General features: G+C 34.9%; 2 protein-coding genes across 2 annotated transcripts; one reads left to right on the top strand and one right to left on the bottom strand.

The window, feature by feature from the left end:
• Positions 1-548: 548 nt before the first annotated feature.
• On the bottom strand, positions 549-17,896 carry LOC128209713 (uncharacterized). Its single transcript, XM_052913882.1, has 2 exons — positions 17,776-17,896; positions 549-9,616 (listed from the first exon to the last, which is right to left on the bottom strand). The coding sequence occupies exons 1-2, from the start codon at positions 17,847-17,849 to the stop codon at positions 4,930-4,932; spliced, it is 4,761 nt and encodes a 1,586-aa protein (XP_052769842.1). The 5' UTR covers positions 17,850-17,896; the 3' UTR covers positions 549-4,929.
• A 5,671-nt stretch (positions 17,897-23,567) lies between these two features.
• LOC128208367 (zinc finger protein 69-like) lies at positions 23,568-25,124 on the top strand. Its single transcript, XM_052911927.1, has one exon. The coding sequence runs from the start codon at positions 23,568-23,570 to the stop codon at positions 25,122-25,124; it is 1,557 nt and encodes a 518-aa protein (XP_052767887.1).
• Positions 25,125-25,306: the final 182 nt, after the last annotated feature.

Genomic DNA, 25,306 nt, shown 5'->3' on the forward strand with positions numbered 1-25,306 from the left:
ATAGATTTGTATTGGTCGACTATAATTTAAAGGCGCTCTAGATAATGGGTCGCCGAAGACCGGATCGAGGTGTGCTCCTGACCCCTAAATAATATAAAGTTGGAATGGAATCTATTGGCGCAGAATACTTCAGCAACACGATAAAGTGAGCCTAGTATGAAAATGTTTGTACAAAGTAATTGTCAACATAATGCTGACAAAATGAGCATCTCTTAGCAGTGGACAAAAAGCAGTCTAAATCTGAATTATATAACCATAATAAAGTATATGTTTAATCAGAGCCAGTATCAAAGATTAAACAATGACTGAACATGATGATAGTGTGCACGTTTCCTCTTATTGGGTACGAAATTGCCCGGGCATGAATGTTTGTATTTTGTTTTAAATATACCAATGACATGGTCAGAAATCAATTAAGATTTTCACCGCAAGCTTCTAACGGAGTCTGGATCAATTGCAGAATAGTGTGGACACGAACATTGTTATAGTAATAGCAATCTCATTAAAAGCAGATCACCAATACACGCTTCACTCAGATCGTGCATAACATAATGAAGAGAACGTCACGATGAATTTTTAATGATATTGTAGTTATAGTAACAAACAAAGAGCACAAGGTGATACAACGACATGCTAGTTCTTTGGCATTGTCTCTTGCTAATGAGTGTTCATTGAAGTTTGGAAAGAAGTATAATGCTGTATGCAGAATTAAGCGCTACATCAAGAACATCCGTTACATCGAAACAATTACGTGAATATTATAATGTTTTAATGAAACAAACTAATCAATTCAAAACATAATTTAATCAATTCAAAACATACATGTAATTCCGTTTTATATATGTAATGAGGAACAATTTTTATATGTAATGAGGAACAATTTTATTTCCACGATACAGGGAATACAAAATATGTATAACCATTAATATAACTCAACCGTACAATGCATGCATTTACACATCGTGCTAGTAAAATATCGGACACTGGACTGCTTGAAGTTTAAATAGTGATAGTGGAATATCGGACACTTGGCTTCTAAAGTTCACACAGTACTAAATGGAATATCGGACTCTTGACTTCTTGAAGTTCGTACGGGTTTTCTATCATAACATTTCCACTGAAGTTCTGTATGATTAGAACGCTCAGGGAAATAATAGTACGTACATAAGTATGATGCCGTTTTATATCGAAAACCAAAAGTTGGATTCTTGAGGTGACAAGTAATTTATTATTTGCTTTCCGGTTACTTATAGAGCAGTGAAATAAAAAAGTTATGCGGCGTGCACAGGGCCGATAAACAATTTCAACCACATCATTTCCTTAATGATAAAGTTCGCATACAATTTGACGCGCTATTCTGAAAAATGGCAATTATATGTAATTTATATACTTTTTATATCAAGGGATACAATATACAGACAAAATGTTGTTTTCAGTGGTAAATCTCAATATATTTCACCTTGTGAACACCAAAACTAAATATTTCACTCGTGGCTTTTGTTGCTCACTCGGAAATATGCTACGATCCTTCACTGAAACAATGCATTATCCTCTATATACGGTTCATTTGTTATTGTTAGTAAGTAATAAGTATTGAGTTAGTCACATGCAATGCTCAAGTAAGAGAGTGGAAACCGTGATTTAGGCGATTCCCAGCAACATGTTTGTATAAGAAATGCACAAATTGACCGTACATGTGTAAGAATATGCGACGACACCTAACATTATCACTTTTACATGCAGGCGATTAAAAACCATTCAACAACAATTAAAATAAGATGTGTAACAAAACGCTAACAAATCCTTGTCATGTAAAACGAATTCAAAAAATAAAAATACTTGTAACAAAATCTTACCAAATTTATCTTAAATAATTACAAGTTTAAAATATAAAAAGTTACAGTACATAGACACGAATGTTACAGGCAATAATGCATACAATTTTATATCATACAGTACATAGCAACAGCTAAACGTCACGTAAAAAATGCCCCCACTTGGGCTTTGTCGGACAGTCGGTCATTATTAACAGCTCAAGAAAATTGGTAATTTATATATATATATATATATATATATATATATATATATATATATGCCCTCCTAAACAGAGTATGTATACCACGTGATAAAACGCGTCATAAATACAGTCAGGGATGATAACAGAGCCAAGTTGCCAATCCTGAAAATGTCTGCGTGGGGCTCAGGGGGCCGCTTAAGGACCCCGATGGGTCCAGGGCAAAGCCCTGGTGGGGGAACAAGGGGGGCGAAGCCCCCCGAAGCTTTCCGTATTTCAGGGATTCTAATACCCTTTTTTGCCTTATAATAGTGTTCAAGGAGTACACCTTTCGGTTTATGTTCAACACGAGACATCCAAAATCAGAACAATTATCAGGAATCTTAGCAGTGAAGTTTAACACCTTTGTCTTTAAACAAAGTTAAATTTACTTTTTTTACCTGAAGTCACAGGCATTAGACATGTACCTGACATTTTGGTTCAGTTGTCCACTTTCCATAAAACTCAACTGGCTATGATCAAATGCCTGTGTATGAACAGTCTACACTGTGGGATGTTTGATTTATAATAATGAACAACATATCGATAATCATGCTTGCAAATGTTTATTGTAAAAGTGTTAATTATTCAATTTTGATGTATCATATAAAGAGTATTTATTCCATTTTCTGCACATTTGATGAGAATATAATGTTATTAATTATTATATATATTATTCCAAGTAATATCCAAACAGGACTTAAATGCTTTGGCAGCGTAGCCGTTGTGGACTTGGTGAACCTTGACGTATTCTAGTCCCTAAGCCAGATTCTTTCCCCTCATGGTGTTACATGAGTCCAGAAGCACACAAACTAGATTGTCCCACGGCAGTTCAAGTCTCTCAAACTGGCTTTCAAATTCTATGAAAATTGATTCAGAATCAGCCCTTGTGATTTTTAAGGAGGCCAAATGTCTCAACACTATTTCTTTCTATATAGCAGAAAAATAGCTGCAACAGTTTTCTCATTGTGTTTGTTAACTTGTCTTAGTTGAAACAAAACCGAGATCCATTAACTCCTCCACATGTTCATCATTGAAATGGCTAGCCACTCCGTAAGTCATCTTGTATGATGCTGTACACCTTTGAAGTTTTAATTCGCTGAGAGCTTTTGTATCTTTGGCAAGTGTCTTAAGTAAGACACACTACTGTGGTGCCAGGGATCATGTTCAGTCATAAATCCAAGTAGCATGGCCTCTGGATTGAATTGTCAGTCATTGACAGGAACAACTGGATGCACTGGCTGAGGTGTCTGTTCATCCCTGACTTTTGTAACCATCAACATACCTGGTAATTACAACTATAGAATTTAAATCTCACTCAAACTGGGTCCTCAAGAGGTTTTGTTGAACTGTCTCAAATAGAAAATGAAATGACTGCCTCTAAGTAGTATGTATTACTACTACAAAATATTTATTCCTTTTTTTTTTAAATTTGAACCAAACCAATTTTCATTTGAACCTCCCATTATGGTCAACAGCCACTTCTTATTGAGAGCAATGCTTCAAACATTATGAGAATATTGAAATGGTTTACAGCGTAAACTTCAATCGGCCAAATAAAATTTGTAAAATAAAAACGATTATTATGACACAATCCGAATCGGGATGTCCGAAATAATGCTAAATGCGCAAAATTCATTATTAGTTTGATCACTTTCTATTAATTTAAAAAGAAACGTTTCGGAAATTTCTCTTAAAAATAAATGGCAAATATACCCTTTTAATCGACGAATCGATGTTTATAGAAGTTGGTGGTGGTCGATTTTTTTCCAATTTTCCAATACCCGTTTATTTGTCTTCGTCGTCTGTCATATCCGGATACGACCATCCGGATACTGTCTTCTAGTCCCATCGGTTATTTCCGTAATCACCGGATGCTACCTTAACCAATCATATAGCTCGATTGCCAAGACGTAAATAGGTTCGTTAATTTCCGGCTTTACACTTCCGGAAAACTCACTTTTCGTACACATATTGTTCGAACTGAGCTCGATTCGCTCCCTGTACCCCTCCCCCCTAGAAAAAACTCAACGGATTTACATTAATCTCAAAATCGATCCGTGAGGCCTTAAATCCGGAATTCCGGATTAATCCGGAATTTTATCATCCCTAGTATAATACTACGTCGAACAAAGATAATTTTACTATTTCTTCACCATTTTCAATGAAGAAAGCGCAGTCTACGCCGCTTACAGAGCGCCGCCTTCGTTTTATTACCATAGTTTGATCTAGTTTAGATCCTGAAAACACTTCGACAAACCTTTTCACAAAACAGCCGCCTGATGGAGCACTGTCAAAACATTAGTTTGGAAACAGGTTTGTCGAAGAGTTTGAGGAAACCTAATCAAACTCCGGTAACGAAACGAACGCAGGGCTCTATAAGCGGCACAGACAGCCCATTGTTTCATTTAAAATGGTGAAGGAAAAGAAGTTATCTTGGTTTCAAGTCAGCATTTTAAGCAAATTGTAGCCTTCCGACGTAACGTATATGACGTAATTTATCACGTGGTATACACAGTGCTAAAGGGCTCCAATTAGTCATTTCGAATTTATTGTCTGTGGAGTAATTTAAGGTCATGACCAACCTTCCTAAGAAGTTTGAGGACCTTATGCCCAAGCGTACTCTAGTTAACAATCGGACAAGATTTGGTCGACCGACGGACCGACATGTGCAAAGCAATAACCCCACTTCTTAAAAGGGGTGTGTGTGTGGGGGGGGGGGCAAAATAAATAGCATGCTCTCGGGGAGTAAAATTAAAAATGTAAACTTCATTTAGTCGAATTATTGTGATATGTAAAGAAAAATATTAATTATTAATAATTAAAATATTACAGAACTTCCTTCATGGGAGTTAAAAAAAACAATTGGACGTATATTAACATTTCTTCCACACCCATTTCTTAACTATATGTCCTTCTCTTTTTAAATGAGCCCACAGGGTTCCTTTTGATGGAAAAACTTGTTTGCAACTGAAACACTTGTGCTCAATAGGCCTTTTTTTGTTCACATGCACTGATTGCCTTATAGTGGGCCTTCTACCAGTCCTATTTTTCTTAAACGGGGAACCACTGTGCTCATCAAACGACGAATGTTCCGACCCAGATCTATCACCGCCATCTCTACCTGCTGAATGTCTACTGGATGATCTAGTGTCCTCCTGAGAAAATCTCCTTTTCCTATTTCGATCCTCATTTCTACCAAATCTGGAATAAAGTCTACTATCTGATGATTGAATCCTTTCAGAGTTTGTTCCATTATCAGGTGACTGCATTCTTGCAGAGCTATTTCTATCAGGTTGCAGAGTTCCGTCTCTTTCATCAATGAAGCGATCTCTGGGTGTCCTCGATTGGTTAACACTGCCACCTTCAGCCTCTTTACTCACATCTTGCTTATCAAGGGACTGCGGCATCTCAATGCATTCTCTGTAAGGCTGGTCATGCTCTCGTTGTCTTCCTTTAATACCTCTATGATCTATAATTTTCACTGGAGATCCCGATGATATACTTTCTCTAAGATCTGTTATTTTCACTGAAGATCTTGAGGACATACTTTCCCTAGAAAATGTATTTCCCCTCGGGTATTTTCTTTTTATTGGGGAATAGTTGCCTTTGTGTTTAAATGAGAAATGTCGCCGCAATGCAAAGGAAGATGGAAATACCCAGCCACACACAAAACATCTGAAAACCTTTACGTCGGGACTGTTTAATCCATCTGACATTGTTTCACTTCTATCACATGACTCATTACGTCTACTTAAACTCCTCACGTGCTCAGAACTCCTTCCAGGAGACACAGAGATGACATCATCTCTATCAGCATCGCCAACATTAGCGTCCATGTCACCACTAAGTGGTCTTGGAGAAACATATGTGCTTGGTTGAACAGTTGTATTTTCAGAACACCCCTTCTCATATGCTTTTTGTGCAGAACTGTCTGTTGTTTCACTTCCTAAACTAGTTTGTTGCTTCCCATGCACATCCCTAATATGAGTGGCCAAACAGGAATCAGTAAAGTAATATTTGTTTCCACAAATATGACATTTTTTCACATTAGTGTTATTTATTTGTCCTCCAACTGAATTACCGAGATCCTCATTAATACAAAACACTTCTCTTTTTCTATGTTCCACGCGTATTTGAGGTGACAATCTCAACATTTCACGCGTTTCATCGTGGCTCTGTGTAATTGCATCATGGTGTGTGGCCCGAGTCGTTGCACCGTTGTGCGCGCTCTGCGTCGTTGCACCGAGGTGCGCGCTCTGCGTCGTTGCACTGTGGTCTCCGCTCTGTGATTTTTCATCAAGGTGAATGTTCTGTGTCTTTCTATCATGGTGTGTATTTGCATCGTGATATATGCTATGTATCTTTGCATCAAGGTGTGTGCTACATTTAATAGCATTTTGATCACTGTTTTTTGTCAAGTGCCTATGCTTATATGTTACATGCGCTTGTAACTGTTCTTTAGATAGACAGAAAAATCTTTTACAAAGGTTGCATACAAGTCTTTCATTGATTTTCGTAGAACTTTTCAATTTACTTTCTTTCTTTTCTATGGCATCACCAGTAGTATTTCTTGACTCATTTATAGTATCCATTTTTTCCACTGGGCTTTTCCGAACACAAGCCTTTGTTTTAAACAAAGGTTTAACATACGTGCCATTTTGTGTTTGCCTGAATCTTCCACCTATATTTATTTTGTCACTTATCTTGTCTGTTGACTCATCGAGAGTATTATTGCCTCCTCTTATTTTCTCTGTCGCTTCAACAGTATCATTAGAAAAGTCCCTGTTGATTTCTTGCCTTTCTTTTTCTTGCGATTGCTCCCCTTTTTCACTCATATCTTTAGCATGCCTTTCACAGTCAAGCATGTGTTTTGCAAACCCCGCATCACTCGTATAATACGGCATTTTACAATTTTTGCAAAACTGAACTTTTGTTGGTTGACTAGGAGAGGAGTGCTCTTTTGATTTGTGTGAGACTAACTCAGTTAAAAAATCATATTTTTTTCCACAAATGTTGCATTTAAGAAGTGTGTTCATGATTTGCTGGTAATTGTTTTCAGCCAAGTCTGATTTGGTCTCCTTATTAGCAGTGTGTGGGTAACAACTAGTTTCAAGGGTGCCCTTACTGCCACAATCCACTGGTACATGTTCAATTTGGACTGAGTGTAAACTTTCCCGAGAACATCTCCTAATTCTCGCATTTGACGGTGTCTGTTTGATATTGACATTTGTATGGCACTCTATTGCATTGTCAGATGACATTCTTCTTTTTCTTTCAACAAGATCTTTGTCACAATGTTGTTTCCCGGCCTTTTGGCACACCTGCTCATGTTCAAGCAAACTCAAATGACTACTGAATGCAAATAGTCCACAAAAAATGCATTCAAACGGCTTATTGCTTGCTCTTAAGTTCAAAGGTTCTGTTTTTGTGTGAATGACTTGGTCAACCTTGTTTCTACAAAGAAAATCATTGCAAATCGGACCGTTATATACTTTATCTCTCGTCACTTCCTCGGGAATAGGGGATTTCATCTCTATTTCTGTGTTAGACTTTACTTTTAGTAATGGAATTTTAAATCTTTTATTTCCGGATGATGCAATCTCATTTAATGTAGTTCCTTTTTTCTTTGCTTCTGATGGTTTACGTTTCTTAGTGAAGTCTTTACACTTACTATTTTTCTTTTGAGAAGCGCTAACAAATTTGTGCTTATTGTCGTCATCATTTCCTGGTTGTATCTTTTCAGGAATGCTGACAGTTTCAGTATTTACAACTTGTTCTGTTTCATGTATATCTTCTTTGGGCTCTCTGTGCTTTAACTCTTTAGCTTTCATTTCCACAAGGTCAGATGAAGTCTCCCTCTCTGAAGGTTTAACATTGTCTACAGATATTTTAGCACTAGCACTGCTGATTCCACAGCTGAGAGATTCACAAAAGAAATTCTGACTTTCTTTATCTACAAACTGTTGTTTGAATGAGTCAAATGTTTCATTTATACTCAATTCTGCTTTGTGCAATTCGATTTGATCATGTTTTTCACAAGACATACCTCCTGATTTTCTCTTATGCCCCAGTTTGTCTTTTTTTAAGCATGAGGGTTCATTTCCTCTTTTGACTCCTTCGTAACTTTTTCTTTGCATAGTTTCTTTCTGAACATTTACAGCTTCCTTTAAGTGATCATTCGACTTGTTTAGTTTACTCGATATGCTACGATGCCTCTTTTTAACAGCAGTTTTCAATGTATTATTTTTTTCTTCACTACAATTTTTATCTTTTGAGTTTAGGTCAGTACATTTAGCTTGACATTCTTTCTTATCAGTCAATGTCACTTCACGTTCTGCAAGTTTTTGACTTTTGCGTTCCTGAGTTTCGTTTTTCTTGAATTGGTGTTTTTTCCCTTTATGCATCACATCATGACTTTGTTCTGACAAACTGACTTTGTCTGCTGACACGCTTACAACATTAACATCTACGTTAATCCCAGTACGTATACAAGACATTTTCTCCTCTAAACTTGTTTTGGACTCTGCCTCATTTGTTTCAGAACCTATTTTCACTAAATTGGCTTTCTTTTTTTGTTTCTTATTAAGTTGGCATTGTTTCCGCAACTTGCCAAATTTGTTGTCTTCCTCCGTTTCTATAGTCCCCTCCAAGGCTCGATTTTTTTTCAATTTCGAGTTACTGGAGTTCGTTTCTTCTGTATTTAGAACAGTGTTTTCAGCATCAATGGTAATGCTTACATCTGTAGTTGTGCGAGCACTTTCCAAAGTTAATTCACTAAACACATGTTCATGTGAAATAACTTTTTCATTTTCTTTTTTCACTTTCTCTGATTTCTTTTCACTATTAACTGAATTATTAAATGGCTTTTTATTTGAATTGTCATACATTGGAAAAATCATTTCTCTTTCTTCAAAATAGCTTTTTTCAATGCTAGTTTCAAACCAGATTTCATTGCTTTCGTCTTCAGTAAAATCTATGTCTGATATAGACTCACAAGAGGGGCTACTACGATCCGCACACATTTCTGACATTTTCACAATGTCTTGTGTTTCTGCTTGATTATGATCAGTTTGCTTTAAATGCTGTTTATCGTTCAGCAGGCATTTCTCTTCAGTTGTTTGATCAGTTCTTTCACCGGCATCATCAATATACAGTTCATGAATGTTATTTTCAAAGTCATTGTATTCATCAGACTGTTTTATATTTTTAATGATAGCACTTTTTTCGCTAAATACTTTTGGGGCATGAAGTCCTATTGGATGTGATTTAATATTTTCAGCACAGATAACCATGCATTTTGAGAAACTGACTTCATGCCTATTACTATTAACAGTATCAAACATTCCATCTTTATTAGAGGTAACATGTAGTTTTAACTCCAAGTCATTATCACTTGTATATCCATTCACTGGTAGAACACCATGTTCTTCTAGCTCAGCAGATATTTTTGGTCGCTGATGTTTAACATGGTCATACATTAATGCTTCTGTACAATCTAGGTTTTCTGGGATTGCTGCAGGGATGCCAAGGTAGTTAACCAGTGACTTCACGTTGGGGGTACTGAAAACAAGTAGAGAAAATTAATTTACAATGTAATGGATTGTACTTAATTTATATCTTGGAATATTTTCACAAATGTAGTCATCATTTTAGCTTATTAAGCACAATGCTGAAAGCTAAAGCTTAAGTCTAAACCTAGAATGATCATTTTATCAAAGAAAATGGCAAAAATTTGTAAAGTTAATTTTTGTCAGTGTTTTTCCCAACCCCTTGTGAATGGGGCCAGAGGCCTTAGAATTGTGATATTAGCGACAAAACGCCTAAAAATTGTAAATTTATGATAGGGTATTTCGAACAGGGAAACAGCAAAGGCACTTAAAAGCTACACTTTCACAGATTGAAAGTTTTGACATGCATTTTCTATTTTTTTCTAGTTAGAATTAGCTAGTTTTGGCATCAATAAAAAGTAACTCACAATATAAGGAATCTCAATTGTTAAAAAAACACCCGAAAATTTTGATTTCCTTAAGGCCACTTCTTTTTTTATTTTTTGGTTTACAAGAATTTTTGGAAAAATGTCCACCGGGTGGTCGAAAAAGAAGAAGAAAAAACAAGAGCTGTCACAGTATGTGACGAATGCCCCGAATGTCAGTGACATTGACCTATGAACAAGGTCAGTACATGAAAAGTTGATCTTGCCTTTACATGTCAAATACATGTGGCAAGTCATTTTAAATTGCCTCTGAATATAAAAAAATACCACCCATATTTGACAACCTACACTCTTATGACCTTATATTCAGCATTCCATTTTGAATAAACACTAAGTGTATCTTTCACCTTAGAGATAGGGGACATGGGTCTTGCACGCGACTCGTCGTCTTGGTATGTTGAACACATGTGGCAAGTTATTTTAAAATCTGTCCATACAAGAGAAAGTTACAGCCCGGACAAGACAACCTATACTATATGTGCTTATATGCAGCATTGTGAATAAACATAAAGTAAGTGTGACCTTGACCTTAGAGGTAAGGACACGGGTCTTGCATGCGACACATCGTCTTGGTATGTCGAACACATGTGGCAATCATTTTAAAATCTGTCCATACAAGAGAAAGTAACAGCCCAGACACGACAACCTATACTCTATGTCCTTATATATGCAGCATTCCATTGTGAATAACACAAAGTGTGACCTTAGAGGTAAGGACACGGGTCTTGCACGCAACACGTCATCTTGGTATGTCAAACACATGTGGCAAGTTATTTTAGAATATGTCCATACAAGAGAAAGTTACAGCCCGGACACGACAACCTATACTCTACAGGGGCGGATCCAGGAATCAACGTTAGAGGGGGCGTAGCTTAGGGGCGCAACCAGACATGCACCCCTCCCTCTGAACCGAAAGTGTATGGCATAAACTGTTTGCATATGGATTGGGGGTTAAGCAATCAAGAAAAATTAACAATCTGTAGTTGGAAATGATGCATTATGGGCGTATTTTATTATTTTTTATCTCCTAAATTGACATAAAAAGTAATCTTTGACGATTTTAGAGGGGGCGCGCGCCGGATGCGCCCCCCTCTAAATCCGCTAGTGCTCTATGTCCATATACCCAGCATTTCATTGTGAATAAACACCCAAGTGTGAGCTTGACCTTAGAGGGAGGGACACAAGTCTTGCACGTGACACGTCATCTTGGTATGTGGAACACATGTGGTAAGTTATTTTAAAATCTGTCCATACAAGGGAATTACAGCCCGGACACGAGTTATTGAGCCAGCCGGCCGGACAGACGGACGGTGCGATTTTAATATGGCCACCTTCGGTGGCATAAAAAAGGAAAAAAGTCACAAAACATACTCTTATAAAATGGTGAAAATCAGAGAACAACATAAAAACGTTGAAAGTTTATATCATTTACTTGACATTTAAATTTTTAAAACTGTTATTAATACATGTTTTAATACACTCAAAGTTTCAAAGTTCTAATTAAACACACAGTTTAAATCTTACATTATAAAACATCTATGAAATTGACTATAAAACATGTTTACATGTATAAACTACACTTTTTATCAAAGATACATTGAATATCACTCAGCAAGACATTTGTTTAGCTTTAAAAATATGCTAAAGCAAAAGTGAATGCAGAACACTTAAAAACTGACACATATTAAATTGAAAAAAGGGAAGGCGAACTTTACGCATTTAAATACAAAAAAATTGCACTGTTATAAAACAATCCATTACATTTTCTAAACATTGTTTCAGTTATTTCGATATTGGAAAATGTCAATATTAAAAGTGAAATAATTACCAATTTTGTAAATAAGGAAGTAACATTTTATGAAGACATTTGAGCTTTAATATTGTGAAAACAATTCCTGAAAAACTAAAAACCAAACTAGACCTAGATTTGAGTTTTAATAACCTTTACCATGCGGGGTCCTAGTTGTGTGTAACCAGATCCATGCTAAGTCCGAATATTTTCGGACCGGGATATTTACCATGGGATGTTCACCAAATCCATTTCAAATTCAAATCTTGCAGCAAATTACCACATCGGTACATAAAAATAACATAGCAAATTAATAAATCTAGCATGTGACTTAACTTTATGTACCAATGATAGTAACAGAGAAATCCATGACTATGTATCAGATATTTTCATCTTCTCCCAACTCCGCCATTTTGTGTATACATGCGTTCACAGGGCATCTATACTTCATGCTTGTTTATTTTTCATTTTAAAGAGAATTCCTTGGTTACAACAACAAATCTCATTTATAGTGAAATATCAAGTTCATTACAAATTGAAATGGACTTATTCAAAATAGTTTTCCGTGTTGTTTTATCTAAATGTTTTGCACACAACTCCTGGCATTAGTAAATGTCATTGTCACATGTGTTCAACTCTTTCATTGTTTTAACTCTACTATAAACCCAAACATGAATAAACACAAGATTTACATTGACTCAATGACAAGTATTTCCAAACCATTTTGTGATTTAAAATCCATAAACACCACCAACCAAACTTGTGAAACAAGGTCACCGGTGTTAACTTAGATATTTTACTTTCGATTTCACCACTCACACTTAGTGCACTGTTATTTGATATTTAACCATTTCTCACACATAATTTACAGATATTTGTGTCTACTAATTGGATGGCAGCCGCTCACACTTTTATTTTTTATCTATAAACAACAATATTTTCATTACCTAAATTGGCGGGGGAAAAACCAACAATCACGTGACAGTTATTGTTTGTGTCGGCTGTACAATTTACCAATGTTTATTGCTTTTGTTATTTTAACAACTCCTGCATATTTTAATTAATTATTTTATACAAAGAATGACTGCTATCGTCAATTCCGCCATTGCCACCGGCGCTCCATAACATTTGACTGGCTCACATGCTATTACTATAACTTTGCGAATATGGCTACGGAACAACAAACCAGTCGAGGTCTACTGCATTCGTACTCTTATCTGTTCGTTTTTCTTTCGTTTCGCACCAAAATCAATACGGTCGGGAAAATTATTTTTAAAAAAAAGTGAAATTCATTTTTTATTTATTTTTGTACTTTTCGGAAAATTAGACCCGCCGGTTTTGTAAACCAATTTGTATAAAAGTAGTGGCCTAAAGTGTTAGTTTAAACATGGAATTAATGTTTGCTTTTAGCTTAGCTTATAACATAAATATTCGACTGTAAATATGAACAAACAATGACCAAAATCTAAGTACCGGGTAAGCTTTTATATATCACTGGTGTCCAGAAATTTACGCAAAAATTGGCTCATTCCAAAATATTAATAATAAAATACATTCTCCGAATGGTAGGTAATTCTGTGAGAGTGCAGCTTTAAGATACAGAACATCAACAATTTTAAGACATTTAGGATGCATTAAGACATAATTGTACTAGATGACTTGTTTTGAGTTAGGGATTTTGAATGGGGCTAAATTTCAGCCCCATTTTAGCAAACAAGAAACACTGTTTATACATTTTTGTTTTTTTCAACCGTGACTGACAACTAAGAAATCATTGAAAATTTAGAGTACAAATGGAGCAAACTGGCTGTTGCACAACTTTTAAACTCAATAACATATCCTACTTATTAAATTAAATCAGTTCAGTAATGCACCAGTCAATTGTAACCACTGCCCCCCCAGGTCTGGGGAATAGCAGTAACTTTGACTTTCAGTCCATCCAGCCAAGGCCGGGTAAAATCCCCGCCCTTCGAGGACAAACTGCTGGTAAAATCCGCGCCAAATACCTCCACACCCCAGGGCCCCTAGGTAAGGCCCATTCCCCTGGAAGGTAAAAACAAGGCCCATTTCTCCGGCTATCCCCAGTATACCCTCGGACCTTGGGCCGGAGTAACTTTTTACCATAGTGCCTTATAAGCTGTCAATGAATTACAAAACAAGACACAAATAGGCTTTCTGACCTTTGACAGCCAAGCCTTGACATTTTAAAGTGTATGTTACTTCTAACTAACCCATTTTCCTAAAGGCCTGGATAACTAAATTTTAAGGTGAAAGGTTCTACTAGTAGGCGAGTAGTTCTCGGACACTCGCGATTTTCGCCTCATTTTGGAAGTTACATATCAAGCACCTGATTTAAATCGATCAGGTTTGAAAAGCTTCAGCAGGTACCAAATCTTTTCATTAGGTAAGTATTATAAGACGTTAAATTCCAAAAGTTTCCAGTTGTTTACAAAATCACATTTTACTTCCGCTGGGAATCACAGTTTTAGTGCGCATGTGCTAAAAGCACAACTTAAAATACGGGCAACAGTTAGGTTAAACTATAAGTTCAGTATACTTCCTTTTTTGCCGCAGACGACATTCTGCATTTACGAAAATATTCATGTTAAGTCAAGCGTTTAAATTACACATGTGCTAAAAATAGATACCATTTATTTCATTTTTATGAGCTTCATGGTCTATGTAAATATGTACAATTAGATTAGTTTATAATAAAAAATAATAAGATATATATATTACCTACTGGTTTGAAAATTCCACTTTAAAATATTTTAAATAAAAAATATCACTTCAGCGCATGTTTCCCGGTTTTATTGATCATTTAAGGGAGTGTCCGAGAACTACTTCTGTCGAACTAAAATTTGACCCCTTCTGAGCACCCCATTCGGAGCCTATGAGAATGGACTTAAATTGTTCCATTTCACTTGATTTTGCATTATTTCAACATAAGAAGAGCTGAAGTTTGTTATAAACATTGGAATATCATATATCTTTTAAAATAAGGATACTTTATCGATAAAACCTCTAAAAGTGTCTGAGAACTACTCGCCTACTGGTACAAGTAAACAGTAACGTTTGCACATAAATTACACCCTATTTTGTTCTTACTTCAATACTAGAGATTGTCTAATGTCATAATCAATCTCTACTATTTTATTCTAAATAAGTAAGTGTTTTCCATATGGGCCAAAAACGGAATTGAGTCACAGACCGACGTATATCCACCAATCTTTATACTCTATTTATGAAAAGATACATGTAATGACAAAGTTTAGGCCTAAAACTTAAAAAGTATTTGTAGGCAATTGTCATTATTAATTTTTAAGTTTGTTCAGAATTTTGCATTTGATTATTTAATGAATGTTATGAATTCATCTATTTATTATTGTAAAAATAAAACACAACAGTTGAAAAGTATAAGTACAATCACAGAATTGAACTGTTTATAAGTACAAATTCTGAAGTGTGAGTGGGTTTATTAATAATTCATTCAGACTTTTTGTGCTTTAATAGTAAATTTGGCTGCAAAACTGGCTTATGTGTAATCAGTGTTACCTGATCTTGATTATTGAACATGTTGGGCGAGTATTTTTTGTTCAGGGTGAGTAGAAATTTAGTGTCACTCGATCTGCAGGGTGCATGACCCTGAACAATTCAAAAACCTGAAAGAAAAATATACTTTCAGTAAGCATTCTCTTGGCTCAATCCATGTCTTTTGTGACTGAGTGTTCAATAACTTGGGATTTCTAGTGTCAGTTAAGCAACTTTAGGAAAGAAAATTGCATTAACATAAGTATTACAACAAGACCTAAATTAAACCTTTCTTAAAAAAATTTAAGGCCTTTTATTATAATTCTATTAAGAGATAACTCCTTTGTAAATATTAAACAGAACTGGACAAAAGCCATTAAAGGTCAATCTGATGGATTAAGTGTTAGTAATATTTGGTAAGTTGTAACAATGAAACAAACCCTTTACCCATGTTTAAACAAAGAATATGTGATTACAAAGTATAGAATACTACGTTTAGTTTAAAAAGGAGTTCATATTTGAAATATTAATTGAAACCATAGAGAGAGTATCATCGAATTGCTTTTTCAAGATTGAGACTGAGTGCACATTTATTAGAAATAATGACTGTATCAGTGAACATTTAATTACTTTTTAAAAAATAAAATACTTTATAGCAGTTCAAACAAGTTATACAAATTAAAATGAAAAATATTGTGCACAAACTTTTGTTGTTAGTATAGTTAAAACAGTCATGGTCTAAAACAGGTTGCATTTAGGTTGTATACAACATGGGCCTGCCGCCATTTTAGTAGTCTAAAATAATAGACGTGTTATACGGGATTTTTCCAATCCCTAACTTCTAAACGGGAATGTGCAAAAAACGGGGGTGTTTTAAAAATATTAAAATTGTTTTAAGTGAGGTATTTTATGGTTGAAATTGATCATAAAGAGTTATATTCATATTTTACCATGTAAGTGAATTGTTATTTTGCACTAAACAAGCATTTAATGCATTAAAACAAGTTGTTTACCTTTCCAATAAAACGAAAGTTGACTGACACAGAAAACAATTATGCGAAGGGGAACAACTCGATACAATCGTAATAACTCGGCCTCCTCCGACAAAGCTTCGAGATAGACCTCGTTATACAATCGTAACAACTCGGCCATGGCCGAAATGTTCCGAGCGATTTAAAACTGTGCCCTGAAGCCTTGCAGGTGCCCTTCATGTATATATCGTTATGTTTTGACAGAATGAAATGAAAAAAAGCCATCAAACTCCTAATTATAAGTTGGATATTTATTTTTTGTGTACGGAACTAATATAAAATAACATTATCTGGTAATATTTCTTGTTTTTATTATATTTTATAGACTCTATATGCTTTAACCCGGAATCCTGATCGGAACAACTACCCACTTTTGATACTAAACAATTTGTACGTGAAGGATTTGCCATATCAAAAATCTAAAAAAAATCCGCCAACGTACAATTATTTGGACTACCATTTTAGATACAAAATGTAAACAACTGACGATTGAAACAGATTTTATTAGATCTTTTTTTTCAAAAACGAATGATTGGTTTAAATGGTACACACAAACATTTATCTTTTATTATCACTTATTAAAATTGAAATGCACATAATCCTTAGGCAGTCGAAAACAGGTTGTTCCGGGATATACTCAATGTTTCATCTATCGGTGTATACCGTCTATCGATGTAATCCGAAACATGCCGAATATCGATCACGTGAACGGGTACCTGCACTTCATATTGTTTATATTCATTCGAGAAAACTGTCAGCTACAAACATTTAAAGATCGTGTCGTTTCTACGCGTAAGTATTCCCCCAAAATCAAAAAAATAATACGTAATTACATTTTTTCTAGATTCTAATTCAACTTTCTAAATGTAAGCCATTGCTAGTGCTAGAATCTCGCAAAACCCAGATCGGATTTTCCCGATTTCATCTATTTATATATGCTGATGACGTCACTGACAGGTGCTTCTTAACAATGTGCATATTCGCGGTCACGTTACCTCCATGTTTGGTATTTTTATCTACTGAAAATGTCATATACACCGGTTGATTGTACATACGTCACAAAACAAAATGGCCGACCCCTATGTCAACAAATAGGTCAGGTGTCATATACTATAGAAATACTTTTATGGCCACATAATTTTAAAGGTAATTAAATCCTCAACATATATGTATTAAAAATTATACATTTATATCAACTTCGATTTTACAATAAGCAAAGGAAGTCTTAGTACACCGATAGATGAAACACACAGGCTACTCAATAGAAGCTGGAATACACAAGTCAACAGATATTGCCAATAAAAACTGAAACTGTCATGCATGTTATTCATCCAAATCGCCACAAAATTAAAAAAATATATTCAGTACAAATTACCATTTGAAGCTTTTGTATCCTGCAGAAAACAGCATTTCCAGAACAGATTTTTCCCTCGTCGACTCCGCCATCATCCTTGCTGACTTTTCCCGGAACGTGAAATTTCCCGCTGTTTCGAATGGTCGCGCTCGATTAATCGAAAGGTCGCGCTTGATCACCCGAATCTGTGAATAACAGGGTGCGATGAGCTCACCAACGAACTGTGCTCAATCTTTCATCTTGGTAAATCTAGTATAACCGGTTACTAATTATACTCCATCTACAGTGGTTAGACGAAAATACAGAAGTATGTACATGTTTATATGTAGTTCGGGGTAGCTGATTTCTGTATCACGGTGTGTTCGGAGGATTTTTACTTATAGCTAGACTATTTAAAAGTAAACCGATTACCTTACATTTTACAGTAAAACCTTAAATTTACATGTTTGGCACTGTAGACTAGTGTTCTTTCGATTTATCGGACAGAAGCCTTCATGGCCTATAGGGAAGCTACGCCCATGTATATGTTGTTCAATGTAATGAATATTTCAGTCTTCTGAATGACCTGCGGCTCACCAGGCTTGTCATTTTTAACTTCTTTTGGACAGGTGGGTGTCATGATACCTGGTGGAGATAACTTAAGTTAAATTAGAAAATAATAATAATAATAATAATAATAATAATAATTAAATAAATAAAATAAGGAAGATAATAAGAAGAATCAAGTCTGGGAGTAGGATGTAAATTGAGGTCTCAATTAAAAAATAGTATAATAATATCTACTGTTCAACCAACTGTATAGAAACCACACTTACCGTGAATGATGCTACCGGAGTCATACTAATAATACCAAGTAAAGTTTCAAAATAATATAACTACTTTTCAAAACTTTCATTATAATTAATTAATTGAATTAGCATTAAATTAAAATTAAGATTAAAATTAGATTAAATCTTTTTTTTAGATAAATTAAATTAAATTAAATTAAATTTACTTAAAATAGAATTAAAATTTAATTTAAAAGAAATAAATAAAAGGTTGTTTTTTTTAAATTAAAGCTTAAATATTATTTAGTGAACGACTTATGTTATTCTGGGAAAAGCAACTGTGAACCAATAGTATAGCATAAGTATTTAACAGCTCTCTAAGATCTTAGCTTAGTAACAAATTCGTAAGACTGCTGAAAAATTATCATCCTGATGTACCAGAATATCATATCGTATTCTATTCCTCAATCTATTCATAAATAATGCCGTAAATATATTCATAACACACAACGTATTCAATGAATAATAGTATCTAGTACAGGTTCATAATCTCTGCCCACAAGAAAAGTTCTAGAACAAAATCTTATCCTGACTAAGCAAATTTCATCTATCGTCCAACCATTTTTGGTTAGGACGAAAGAAGGTTATGACTTACCTGTAAGATCTGCGCTCTGAGAGTAATTTACACCCACACGGACTTAGGTATAAAATGACCACTCCAGAAGTCATTCTGGTTATCTTACAGGTAAGAGTACAATTTATTATTTTAGGAATACCTTACATTATTTTTTAATCTGAAATATATTTCATGTTGATGTCATATTGTTTATTTATCTTTTGAGATGTATATAATTGTTCAATAATTATACTCAAAAACAAATGTTAGACTTTATTTCGCAATTCTTTTTCATTTTTAACAATTCTTCAGAGACTACGAATGCCATTTGAATTTATTATTAAAAATGATTGTTGAAATTCCTTTAGATGTATTAATAGATTTAATTATCTTTTATCAATTTGACATTTTGCAAAAACAATTATACGATCACATGGTAAACAATCACTATAATTCTATTTTAATACTGAAAAAGTTATTTTACTTCTGTGAAAATACACCAATTATGGAATCTTATTTAAAAGCGTTTTTGCATCACATTCCTTTGCCAGTACACATTAAAACATTTCCATTGCAATATTTTGTTCAAACGTCAGCTACACAAGTAAGAACCTTTATTATAAATAAAACACGACGATTAAAATACCACAGTGAAATAGTAAAAGAAAGTTGTGTTAAGTGTAAGGATGTAGCAAAAGTGTTTCATTATTCCAAATTTAAAAATCATTTTAAAATAACTAGCTGCTGCTTTTCAATTATTCATGCAAATTGTTATAAAAAATGTGTCGAGATTTTCAAACATTGTTTTGCATGTCACGCAAATTTAACAAATGATTGTAATAATTCCATAGAAATATCTAACCACCAGAAACACATTTGCAGAACTAATATAGTAAATTTGCAAAATAAATATCGAAATATTGATTTCAGAAAACTATTAATCCATCATACAGATTAAAATAAAAAGAAAATAGAAAGAATACTTAGCAGGTTGTAAGTCTTTGTTACTTTTGTTTACTTAACAAATTTTTTTTTTAAAAATCATTTTGTCATGTGTTTAATTATATAACGGGAATGGTTTGTAGTTATTGTGTTTTGATATTATTCAACGGTATGTTTAATTGAAAAAAAAAGTAAAAAAAAAACTAATATAAAAAGAGGACTTTTTTTTATTAGAGTAGGAGGGAGATAATACCAAGTAAAGTTTCAAAACAATATAACTACTTTTCAAAACTTTCATAATAATTAATTAAATTGAATTAACATTAAATTAAAATTAAGATTAAAATTAAATTAAATCTTTTTTTAGATAAATTAAATCAAATTAAATTAAATTTACTTAAAATAGAATTAAAATTTAATTTAAAAGAAATAAATAAAATGTTGTTGTTTTTAAATTAAAGCTTAAATATTATTTAGTGAACGACTTAATGTTATTCTGGGAAAAGCAACTATGAACCAATAGTATAGCATAAGTATTTAACAGCTCTCTAAGATCTTAGCTTAGTAACAAATTCGTAAGACTGCTGAAAAATTATCATCCTGCTGTACCAGAATATCATATCGTATTCTATTCCTCAATCTATTCATAAATAATGCCGTAAATATATTCATAACACACAACGCATTCAATGAATAATAGTATCTAGTACATGTTAATAATCTCTGCCCACAAGAAAAGTTCTAGAACAAAATCTTATCCCGACTAAGCAAATTTCATCTATCGTCCAACCATTTTTGGTTAGGACGAAAGAAGGTTATGACTTACCTGTAAGATCTGCGCTCTGAGAGTAATTTACACCAACACGGGTTAAGTATAAAATGACCACTCTCGCGCGCCCACTCCAGAAGTCATTCTGGTTATCTTACAGGTAAGAGTACAATTTATTATTTTAGGAATATATTTCATTATTTTATTTAGATTCTTTTTTCATAAATTGTTTTAAGTCTTTCTTATGAAAAATGTACTGAGTTGTTTATTGAATAAGATTAAAAGAATTATTTCGTCAATATGTTTAGTATTTTATTTGAATTTCTGTTTGCTTTCATATTTCTTGAACTAATATAATTTTAGGAATTCCTCAACAGTATTGATATGTTTTAGAAAAAATCATTTATATTTATTCTAGTCACAATAATGAATTTTGTTACTATTCGCTATGTTAAAAATTGTATCATGATATTCATGTGTTGCTTTCAATTAAATTTGTTATTTTATTGTATAAGGTGTTTATCACAAATTGTTATCTATTGTGATTTTTCTAATAAAGAAGTCATTCTGGTTATCTTACAGTTTTGTCTTCTGGTCGTGTTTCGGATTGAGAGACATAACCTGGTAGCTCTCAATGAAAATTGAAAAATGAATATCAGCTTCGCTTCCCCAGTTGGTACGAACACCAACATCAGTAACGAAACCAATCCGTAACACTAATTTGAAACATAATAGTCTTGTAAGCATATTTTACAATAGACTGTTTTGTCATCAGTATCTGCATGTTTCCGAACATTCCGGTCGATGAACGTCATGCAATTTCACATTGCGTTAGTTTACGTTACTGGTTTACGTCGCTTATTTCTGTAGAACGTCTCTCTTCAGTGACCGAAAATTGCGCGCTTAAGAATACGAATTGTATTATTTTAAATGATTGAAGAAAATACATTATAATGCTTAAACTATTTATGATAAGAAATACTTCCTCTGTAATTCAATACGCATGTTCGTTATGCATTAGTGATGTTTGTTTCTACGCCCCCCCCCCCCTCCCAGGTCCAGTGGTATACCGGAAATTGGGGGGGGGGGGCTGTTTTTACCTTCCAGCTTCCAGCTAGCCCCGCAGTGCCGACGATTGAATGGGGTTGTTTTGTTTTCGCATTGAAAACAGCGGGGATTGTGCCTTACCTAGGATGTTCACGGGGTGCGGTGGCATTTGGCGGTGATTTTACCAGCAGTTTGTCACCGCTGGGCTGGAAATTTACCTGGGATTGGCTGGACCGAAAGTCAAAGCCCCAGCTATTCCTCGGACCTTGGGGGCGTGGTTACATTTGACAGTGCATCAGGGCAATGCGTCTTATGATTGTCAGCCTGTTTGAAGCAAACATGAGAATCCTTAGCTGGCGTCGCGACATAGTTCGCGGACACTTCCGGCTCTACTGACGGAATATTCAAATTTAAAAGTTTCGTTTGGAATGGTTAAAATCACGTGCAACAAGCTCACTAAAATAGTGCCGTTGTTAAATTCCGTTTATTATCATAAGTTTGAAAACAAATATCTTAATTAGTCGTACAGAAAATGCACTTTTAGCCAGATTTATCAACGGACGTAAACAACACAAATATTTGAACATTCGTTTCGCATGGCTGCAATTGTCATCGCTTATTTAAGAAGTTTGCGACCGACCTTTCGAGGCTATGATATCTGAATGTTCATAACATTTAAGTAAAGAAAGAAAAAAATAATCCAATTTGAAAATGGTTGCGTTAGATCTTTGATGGGTTTACATTTATGATTTGTACGATATTCATGAACGATAGAGAAATTCTAAATCGTAAAAAATAAGGCATACCTGAACAAAAACACTTATTTCAAATTAATTATAATTATTCTACTAATTACGTAACAATTAGTGTGAGCATTCAGAATATATTTAAAATACGCGTTAAGTCCTTTGGATTGCACACACTTTTACTAGCCCTTCCCCGATAATGACATCAATCCCGCAATTCATTCCTTAAATAACGTTGTGTATTTTTTAGACAAAGTCAACTGTATACGTCTAATAAACCGTCTGCTCTGTTATTTTCTATTCTGTTTTTATTTGTTGTTACTGTAGCTATCCTTAGACTGTTTTTAACACCTCCAGGTAACACCAATGTGCGAATTCTCAATGTCAGGTTACTGAGATCGGTATTTATTAACTCATTCATTATCATATCAGTGCTTTTTTTCAATGTCCGGTTACTGAGAACTGTAATAATATACCATAACGTTAATTGTAATCACTTTACTCAATATCATGTCAGTGAAACAAGTGCTTTAAAGTTTGTTCCATTGTCACCTCGGACATCTCATATATTGATGAGCGAATGTACTTGTGTATTTAGTACAATTAACCGTGATGTAACTTTTCAAAAAAAACTATAAAACGGACTAAAATCATACCAGGTAAATGCAGATATTCCTTTGATATTGGAATCAGTGTGACTGGATTATAATTAAATTTAGGGATGAGAAAAAGTGCTCAATTTTTGTTTTGATGCTATAGATGATCATTGTGGAGTCACGCAATTTATTCCAATTCAACGAAAAGAAGGATTGTATTCTACGTAAAAACAAACTATTTCAAGCATGTAAGTGGAAACACTGAGTAAATATTACATCCTTTCTTTTCTATTTCAGAGTATTCCAAACATCTTATTGCGCAAGTGAACGATGGCAGACGACAGTGAACAATTTTCCGCTGTGTTGGAGGAGCTGATTGAGGAGGACGAAGATGATGAGGACGAGTTTCTGCACACGTCTGATGAAGAGTTTGACAACGATGACGATTATGGGTCCTCAGTCGGATACGGTGTTGGTTGTCTTGGTGACCGTTCGCAGTTGTGGAACAACATGTGTTTTAAACGCGAGGAGGAGGGGGTCGCCAAAGAGATCAGTGACGGCGGGGAATTGGACACGAAACCCGAGGTCAAACTGGATGTTTACATGGACGTGGATGAAAATACCTTAGAGGGTGGAGAATACCGGTACAAGTGTGCAGTTTCTGTTGGATTGGGACCGGACTTCCCTGCAGGGGAAATAGTTCACGGAAATAGAGCCAGCTCTAAAACAGATCCCCGTAGTACGACATCTCATGGTTTTGCCTGCAAAGACGGAAAACTTGATTCCCTATACAGAGAAAATATACGAGATGAACAAGATGGTATTGATAATCGGAATATGGTTATATTTGCCTGCAACTTTTGTCAGAAGCAGTATAGACACAAACGCGACCTGCGAAGTCACATAAGAAAGAAGCACCCCTCGGAAGACCTAAAATGCAAACTTTGCAGAAAAGAGTTCTCATGCAAAGAGCAGATGGTAGTTCACCTGAAACAAGAGCACGATATCAAATGTGAAGTTTGTGAGGAGGTATTTGTAAACGAACAGTCCTTTAGAAGACACATCACAAAGAGCGACAAATGCGCCTACATCACAACAACAGGCCAACTGAACAATACCTACGAGTGCGAAATATGTAAAAAGATTTTTGTGCAGAGAAAAAATTTAGATCTGCATAAAGCAACACACAAAGGTGATCACAAATACGAATGTATTGAATGTGGAGCACATTTCTCTCGTGGTCCCGATTTCAAGCGGCACATGTGGACACACACTGGCGAGACACCCTACCAGTGTTCTATCTGCCAAAAGGGGTTCCGGCAGCCGGGCGAGTTCGGGCGCCATATGCGATGGCACCGCGGGGGAAACACGTGCAGGTACTGTGGCAAGCGACTGGTCCGTGACGAGGAGCTCCGGAGGCACGAGCTTAAGCACGAGCTCGAGATGAACATTACGGACGGGATCCTGAAACTGCGCTGCAATGTGTGTGGTAAAATACTCAAAGACGAGTTCAATCTTAAGAACCATATAAGAGTGAGGCATGGCCAGAATGAGGATATACAGTCGATCGGCGGTGATTCTATACTTACGAGCAAAAGTAACACGAAACTTTCTATTCGCCAGAGCATTAAATGTCCATTGTGTGAGAAGGTTTTCTCAACGAATAGTAACATGAACAAACATTTTAGGACACATAACAGAAAAGGCAGTGCCTTGCATAAATGCGATGTTTGCGGGAAGACGTTTACCAGATCAGACAGTATGAAGGACCACATTCAGCAAGTTCATTTGAAACTTAGGCGAAATTGTTCCCTCTGCGCTGGCGATTTTTACAATAACAAAGAACTGAGGAAACACATGATAAAAATCCATTCTGTTACCCACTAGATAAACGATGAAATGATATAATCATGAACCGTGATATGCTTTTTAGAAAATATACGGTGACATGGTGTTTTTCATCTCAATTCATACTTTTATTCTTAGAATATGTCTTTCTGTACAAAAAGTATTTCAGATCGATTAACAAATCGTGCTTCTTGATTTACTTTCACGTAAGTCTATACATA

Source organism: Mya arenaria, chromosome 11 (assembly GCF_026914265.1).
Source record: "Mya arenaria isolate MELC-2E11 chromosome 11, ASM2691426v1".
NCBI lineage: Eukaryota > Metazoa > Mollusca > Bivalvia > Myida > Myidae > Mya > Mya arenaria.